Source organism: Temnothorax curvispinosus, unplaced genomic scaffold (assembly GCF_003070985.1).
Source record: "Temnothorax curvispinosus isolate PA1 unplaced genomic scaffold, ASM307098v1 QBEX01006019.1, whole genome shotgun sequence".
Classification (NCBI taxonomy): Eukaryota; Metazoa; Arthropoda; class Insecta; order Hymenoptera; family Formicidae; genus Temnothorax; species Temnothorax curvispinosus.
In genome coordinates, this window is record NW_020215799.1 from 4,284 (window position 1) to 13,247 (window position 8,964).

Consider the following 8,964-nt stretch of genomic DNA (forward strand, 5'->3'; position numbering starts at 1 on the left):
CGTTATTCCCGCCTCTGCGTACCGCATCTCGAGGCGAAGACTCGAGTCCCGATATTTCGTATACCGCGTCGCATTGCACCGGCACTACCGGCCACTGTAATCTACCGCGTCCAGTTTATATGTAATACCGAATCCCGAGCATTGTATATTATAGTTCATATTAGAGTTTTGAATAAATTGTATGTTACTGTCACATGGCAAATTGATTACTGTCTCTGGGCCTTTCATCGAACTCCCGATCCGGTAAACCAGTCCGCGTTCGATAAAGACAGGCCGTTACAGCTTTGATTTCACTAATAGAGATCAACGTTGCCGGTCTCGTATCAGACGAAACCGTGCAATTACCATATTTTGGAGGCTTAATCACGCTATACACCGATAGCAATTTATACAATTGTAAAAATGTTGGGCAATTTGGATGATCGTTGCATCCCGCGCATTGGCGTATAGTACCAAAGAATTTCTAAAAGAGGCAAGTAGTTGTTTATTGTAGAACAGGTAAGTATATGTAAAATTTATTGGTAATACAATAAACATATCATTAAATAAGAAAAATATACATTACCTCTAAGTTATCCTGATTAACTTTTCCAGTCAGCAGGTACTTAAAATCGAATTTGTCAATCAGATAAGCGCAAAGGTCCATTGTCGATCGAAGAGATATTCTTAATCCTCGTGAAGTTTCGACAGTAAAAAATTCTTCTGTTGTGATATCTTTTTCCGACACTGCCAATTCCCATTCATTCAACCACCGCAATGTATCTTCTAGAACCTAAGAATTACGTAATAATTAAAAAATTGTATGTAGTATTATCGCTATTTTATTCTTAATTATGCGACCTAAGTTATTTTTGTACCTTAAAGTCATTACAATGCGGCGTGAGCCCTTGATTTGGCGATTTGCGATTCATTGCGTCAAACATGCCGTTCATGCATTTACAAAAGGAAATTGTTTCTTCACACCCGCTGAGTTCTTCGCACCCGCGTAACAAATAAAACGCGAGCCCATCAGCTATGGAGTTGCTGAATATCTGTAACACAATAAAAAGTTTTTGACTAATTCATAAAATTTAAAACGGCCCGAATAAGTACCATATTTTTTGTTACACACAAATGTACCTGAGTAGCCAGTCTGACTCGCATTTTCGATGTGTTGTCCAGCACAATATGTCTATTCGTTATTTTTGGACATACTCGTGCATCTCCTGGATGATTCTTATCCAGATTAAACAACGTTTGGAAATACTTCCAACAAACGTAGTCATCTGTAGATTTTACCTAGAGAATAATGCCAACTATTTATTGACCTACGTATTGTATGTAACTTACATTATGAATAACGGTGGGCATCACCTTTCAATTCTTTTAAGTCTTTCAGGTTCATAAATAAAATTACAGAGCCCCAAAATCCGGCTTTCGTGGCGTTAATATTTTTTTCTTATTTTTTAATAACATAAGTGAAGTAAGATAAGCACGGATAAGTGAAAATTCTATTCTTAGTGGAACGAAAATATCAACAATAATAAAGCCTTTGATATTTTCTTTCCGCTTTTCCAGAATATAGTGGTAGATATGTATGTCGAATATTTTTTTAAGTTTTTATCTTTTTTTTTCAGGTATTATGGGTTTCCTAAGAAGGTAGGTATATATTTATTTTCATGCAACACATATTTTTTAGGATCTCCGGGATTTAAAGAAAGATATGTATTCATTTTTAATTACATTTTTTTTCAGGTGTCTCCAGGATTCCAACTAAGGTATGTATGTATTTCTATATAATTTTTTTAATTGTCAGGGTAGCTATTATGTAACTTTATCCTTAGAGTGGAAACGTAAAAAGTGAAAAATTTCATGTGATTATTTTTTTCTATTCGACACTAATAGAAAAAGATAGTTACATGAAACCTTTCACTTTTTACGTTTTTATCCTACAGGAAAAGTTACGTGATTGCAGCCCAGGTTCTTTAAAATTTTAAGAAAAGTATATATCAATGAAACTTTTGTTTTTTTGACACGTTACCTTTCAATTTTTTTATTGTAATTATATATTTTTTTATTGTAATTATTTTCTCAACTTGTTATTTTATTTTGTAGGAATAGTATATATGCAGATGCCCTTTAATATCTTTCTCATTATTGTCGCTAGTAAGCATAAAACTACAGATTATCATCTTACAACTTACCCGCAATTTTCTCTTGTTGTACAACCGGTTTCGGATGTTCTTGATGACGTAGCAGATATCGGAAAAGACGAATACTTTCCGATTGTCGTCCAAAGGGTGAGTGAACCACGTTTTGGTATTTTCTATCGTCCCTCTGACACCCAAAAGCGACCACATTTTCGCGTTTGTTGCAGCACCGTCGGCAATAACTCCGTGGATTATCGCTCCGCATTGTTCCAAATAGGGAATAGCTTTAACGACAATTTTCGCGAGTTCTTCTCCTTTTACGGGATTTTTAGAAGCAAACACTGCAATTGGCTGTGTATATACATCAGCAAGTGGCTGGAACATGAGGACAAGACCGTGTGTTGCCTGCTCGTTTATGTCTGTGGATTGTTGCCCATCATCACCAAAGTCGGTTAAGCCCAGGTAAGTTAAATTTCTGGAACAAACTGCCACAGACTTCCTGAAGTTTATTTCATCGAGCAGTAAAACCCCGTGACGCTGCAGTTGAGTTTTCGATGCAAAATGTTTCTCGAGGAGTTTCGCAAATTCTTCATCGAAGCCACACTTCGCGTTAATTAAGGAAAAATAACTGCGTATTGTCCTTGTGCACGGAAGTGGCAGAATATTGTTTTTGCGCAAAAATTCGTAATTTCTTGGCGATCGGATGTTCAAAAACATGCACAACATAATCCAGTCATCGGAATAACGTCGACCTTTGGCGTCCTTTTTCCTTGCCGCGGCGATGATTTCCTGAACTACTAGTTTTTGAGACTTTGAGATGCTGTCTAACTCAGCTAATTTTTTATCCACAGCCGTATCTTGCATGCTTGCCATTTGTGCTTCTTGTGCTTTCATACACGTAATGAGATCTTTTACGTGATCCTTAGCTCGAAGTTTCTGACGCCTTTCGCGTCTAATTTTCATCCGCATCGCTAATAATTTACGTCGATCAATGGGATTTAAAATGTTACAAATCCGATTCATCGTCGGACGAATCTTTAGCCGTGCCTCCTGTTGCAATATGCATTTCCTCCACTTCATGCAGGAATCGCATCTTTTCTTCTTCGAGAGTAGAGAACAGCCTTTACTTCTCCACTTGTCGATGTTATCTTGATATGCCCCATTGACTACTATAAAATAGATACTAATGTCACCTAGGCCACTGCAGACGTTCATTCCTTTGAATTTTTCTAGTATGTCCTTAAGCATTTCTTTTTTCTTTAGAACACGTTCAAGATTCTTATCTTGTGGATAAACGTGACGACCATAAACAAAATATTTTAATATTTTGTCGATGTCAAGTGTAACACTTTTTTGTGCTACTGGACAATGCTCGCCGTTTTTTACCTTCATGATCGCGTATGTAAACAGCGTACATTGTACAATTTCAGTACGCATGTTGACCTAACTCCATCCCTCCGGAACATCGGCAGAGAAGTCATCACTGGTGCTCGCATTTTCTTCCGGTATTACTGGTAAAATAAAGTGAAGCAATTTTTATGAGCAGTGGTCAGTTTCCGTACTAATAAAAATTCGCAAGCTCTTATAATCATTATATTGCACCACTTACATTTCATATTGATTCGTTTTATAGCATATAAAGTATATTTTTTCTCGATTTTCATTACAGTACACAAAGAAAAATAATTATTTTTTTCAAAAAAAATTTTGTTTATTTAATAAAACCGGAAGATTGTATGTTGCCAAGCAGATGATTTAATTGGCTTAACAAAATATTTGTACAAAATATTTTGTTCTTTTTGACTATTTTGTTTGTTGACTATATTGATTTGTTCTTTTTAACTAAATATTTTATACTATCAATTATACATAATATAACATTAACTACAATAAATATTTCTTTGAATAAATTTACTATTTTTAAAAACGTTAATGTTCTTGGTTCAACAAAATTATTTTATTGAGTTAACAAAATTGATCATTAACTTAAAAAAATTGATCATTAAGTTAAAAAAAATGATTTTGTATACCATTTTCAGAATTCAATTATTTAATTTTGTTCAAATAATAGACGTGTACTTAATTCAATAAAATAAATAATTGGATCAATAAATTGAAAAATCAACAAAATTGTCTTGTTGATTCTACAATATTTTTCCCTCAGTGTAAAAATAAATTTAATATAATTTATTCTTGTTTCAGACTAAGGGACTCAGGTCAGACTAAGAATATTCACGTAATTTTTAACGGTAAGTGAAGAGCCTATTCATGCGAAGTGTTTTTACCGCGCGGTTGCCGCGCGATTGCTGCAATCGTATACTCGCATATGCGGAAAGGCGTACGCGCGACGACGAGCATCTACGATACGCGTTTGCGGCGTTTTAGATTTATAGGATACTCGTCTTTCCTCTACTCGCTTTTCCACGTACGCGCGTATACGCGCGTTGTTGCACCTCGCCTCGCGACAACGCGCGGCCGCGCGGCAGCAATCGCGCGGCAGAAACGCCTCGTGTGAACAGGCTCTAAATAAAGCAGTTTTATTTATTTCATTTATTTGACTGAATATCAATGATTCAATTTACTATATATTTTTTTCAGGTTTTGCGGCTTCTACCGTGGTAAATATATATATGTTATATGTAGCATTCTATGTATTTTTCCAGGTATTGTGATTTAAACGGTATAAGCTTTTTTTTCTTCTAAACATTTGGGCAAGACATTGCATTCATTACTCACGTTCGCTGATTTTCACAGATGAGAACACTTTGGCAGGCTTCTGAGGAGCAAACAAATTTGCTATTGGAGATTTACAACTCGATATCATCATTGGAGAGAGCGACAACTCAATGTCTGTGTCAACGCTTACAGCAGGTGAAGGAACATCAACGATATCTGTAAAATCAACGAAAGAAATTTATATATGTTTCAATTACTTAGTACTATCTTTTTTATATCAATAGTAATAAATACTTTTTGTATAAGGAAACTCACCGACGGAAGTACTGATTTCTTGAATTGGTTTCGTGAGACTAGAGGACTGCCCCCCTACTCTGTAACTTCTTAACGCATGCGTTATGGCCATAACGCATGCGTTAGAGGGTTCACAACGCATGCTTTACGACTTCGTATTCCGCAAATGGATCTTAACGTATGATGTGTTAACGATGGCGTTAAACAAGCGTAAACGCTTGCGTTACGGCGTTACACTGAATGTTACCAGAAAATCCTATTCTGTAAGCCACTTTAACGCAATTCATAACGCATTTTCTTGCGTTGCGTAAAAATAGTGTAACGCGAGCTGTTGGACAGCGTTAAGCTTTGTAACGCATCATAGAATTGTGCACATTTGTTGTAATAAAACTTATATTAGTGTTATAAATAGCGTTTTCGATTTGTTGACTCGACCTGACTCGGATCAGTTTGGTTTGAAACTCGATGACTAAACTATCATAGCAAAAAGCATTTCTTAACCTCTATCAAAGATTCTTAGCATAGATTATTGTGGCATATTATCATATTTTATTATCATTTTTCCTAATTTTCAATCTGACCCGAGTCGAGTGGAGTCAACAAATTGAGAACGCTATAAGATTATTTGTATTTAAGATATAAAAATGGATGCTGCTATGATTTTAATGGATCTATTGGAAGTTGAAGAAGAAGGAGAAAAAATTCTGAGACAATGAAAACTTTGAGAAAAATGAGAGAAAATTCTGAGACAATGAAAACTTTGAGAAATACTATCGACCCTTTTGATTTAACAGATCGGCAATTTGTAAAAGTCTTTCGCTTATCGAAAGATGCAGTGCGCTATTTATGTGATGTTCTTCAATGTTCCTTGCAGCGTAGAAGAAAAGGATTAAGTGTGGAAACTCAAGTAATTATATCCATTTGCATTGCAAATATAAAATAACATAGAATCATAGAACTTTTATTGAAATATATTAAAACAATTAATACAAAAACTTTAATGTTCACAGATTTTTACCGCATTACGGTTTTTTGCTACCGGTTCATATCAAAAAGCTGTTGGAAATGATTATTTAGTATCAGTGTCACAATCTGCTGTCAGTCGGGCAATAAAAGCAGTTGCAGTTAGTATTACTCAATTATTTGCTCACGAATGGATTAAGTTTCCAAGAACGGAGGAAAAACGAACAGCTTTAAAAAGAAGGTAACTCCGTAATTATAATGAAGCACTAGAAATACAAATCAGAGAAACATTTATTTTCAAAACATTATATGCACATTACATAATAATATCAAACTAAATTATACATGATTGTTCCGATTGCTTAGAACAATTCTTAAGAAGTCTCTTTTTTAAGTAATAAGTTCATCCATTTAATGTAATTAGTTTTCTATGAACACTTTTTTAAATATTCTATTCTCTACTATATATTATTCTTACAGATTCCAAGAAGAAAGAAATTTTAAAGGAGTTATAGGTTGTATCGATTGTACCCACATTGCTATAGTAAGACCGAAAAATCACGAGGAAGCATATGCAAATCACAAGGGCTTTCATTCCATTAATGTGCAAGCAGTAAGTTACATAATTAAGTACAGTAAACTACAACAAAACATAGTAATATTTTTTAATGCATGTTGCACTACATACGCTTAAACATAATTAATGTTTATTAATATTATTACAGATATCCTCGCATGATTTAGAAATCTTAAGTATAAATGCCAGATTTCCGGGAACTGTGCATGATAGTTTTATATGGAGACATTCTGCCGTGAGAAATGAAATGATACATTTGTATGAATCTGGAGATCGAACAACGTGGCTTTTGGGTCAGTATTGTGATTAGCATTGTGTTTGGTATATGTATATTGAGCAATGTTTAAAAATATTTATTTATATGTGACGACAGGCGATTCAGGTTATGGCCTAGAACCTTGGCTTATGACGCCTATAACGGATGCACCAGAAGAAAGCGCGGAAGCACGATACACACACCGTCATGTCTCTACTAGAAATTGTGTGGAGAGAATGTTTGGCGTCTTAAAGAACGCAGTATGGATATGTCTTCTACATCATCGCGTACTGCATTATAAACCCATCATGGCATCAAACATAATAGCAGCATGTGCTATATTACATAATATACGATTTCGCTATAATGTTATTGACGTAGACTTTGATATTGATGAAGAGGATGAAGCTGAAGCTTTTCAAAGAAATATGCAACGACGTAATCTTGAAGCACGTGATCGTGTTAGAATGCAAGCACAAGAAATAATAGGAGCAGATGAAGCGCACTTAAATCCTGATAATAGATTGAGAGAAGCTAGAAGAGTACAGAGAAGAATTCTTCGCACTCAATTTGGCTTGCAAGAAGAAGAATAACAACTTTTCAATTATATAAAAAATATATTATGTGCATACTTTAGAAAATAAATACAATCTTTTATAAAATTCAAATAAAAAATGTATTGCAAACGTAACACAATATCGTTCTTATTTCATACATTATACTTATTGTTATGTGCTACTTTAGAACAAATACTGTTTTATGAAAGAAAAAAATGTATTAGAAACATAACATAAAATAAAATATTGTTCTTTATAACAAAATATTGTTTCATACGTTAAACTTATAATAATAATAATTATTGCAATACTTATTATATTTATTTATTTTATTTTTTTTCTTTCAGACTTTCAATAGTTTTAGATAAGATATCTAGCGTTTGTTTATGTAGTGTTAAAGATTTTTGAAGCAGATCAGTTTGTTCTTCTGTTGCAGAAGCAATGCGGCTTAAATTTTCAGCCATTATCTGCAATGGCTGAAAATAAGATGAAACAAATGTATTAAGATTGTAGTATAATAGATGTTTTAAAATTATAAAAATTACTAAGTTTAAATAATTATTGTATATCACTTCTAATTAATAATTATCTATTAAAATTATAATAATTTTGTGTTTAATAATTTTTTTATAAATACGATATATGTATTTGAAAGAAAAGTAAAGCATACAAAAAGATAAATTACATACCTGTAAACTTTCAATATGTCTGTCTTGCTGATCTTTAAAAGAGTTCACGCTTTCTTCCACGGAAGAGCTTTTGAAACGTTTCCCTACAAAAAAAATCTTGATTAAACCATAACATATGTATTACATAATAAAGTGACATTAGGTAATATTGAATATGTATACTATTAATATTTCATGCTTACTATTGTGACTGGTTAAATTACGTATATTAGATGTTATCAATAATTGTTCTGTTTTGTTAGGTATATTGTGCTGGTTAAGAAATTCATCAAGGGACAATACGGGAACAGTTGCATTAGGTTTATCGTGCTGGTTAAGAGGTTCATTAGTAGGCAATACAGGAACTGATACAATAGTATGAGGTTTAGATGGTTTTTCATTACGATGTAGATTTTCTTGCGGTTTAGGAGTTAGAATTGTCTCTTCTACATCTTGGATAACTGCACTTGTACTCTCCTCAGTTGTTTCTGTTGCTTATATGAAATATTCAATTTAATATAAAAATATACAATCATATATAACAGCGTTATTTTATATGTAATATTTACATTTGGTTCTTCTTGAATAATAATAAATTCATTTAAGTCTGTAGATGATATCAATCCCAATGTCAAAGACGGATCAGCGATATCCTTAAAGTAAGCACAGCACAATTAATTAAAATCACTATAGACACATCATGTTATATATATTTTATATATAACTTTTAATGAAAAAATAACAAACCTCAAGTCGTTCTCCAAAGCCCATCTCCATTACAGGCAGACCTACAGACGATTCGCCACCAATAACAGACAAAATGCGTAAATCCAAATCTTTTAGT

At 33.5% G+C, this 8,964-nt stretch overlaps 1 protein-coding gene across 1 annotated transcript; it reads left to right on the forward strand.

Moving 5' to 3' along the window:
• The first annotated feature begins 5,811 nt into the window (after positions 1-5,811).
• LOC112455333 (putative nuclease HARBI1) lies at positions 5,812-6,961 on the forward strand. Its single transcript, XM_025017179.1, has 4 exons — positions 5,812-6,006; positions 6,110-6,303; positions 6,543-6,675; positions 6,788-6,961. The coding sequence occupies exons 1-4, from the start codon at positions 5,812-5,814 to the stop codon at positions 6,947-6,949; spliced, it is 684 nt and encodes a 227-aa protein (XP_024872947.1). The 3' UTR covers positions 6,950-6,961.
• The last annotated feature ends 2,003 nt before the right edge of the window (positions 6,962-8,964 follow it).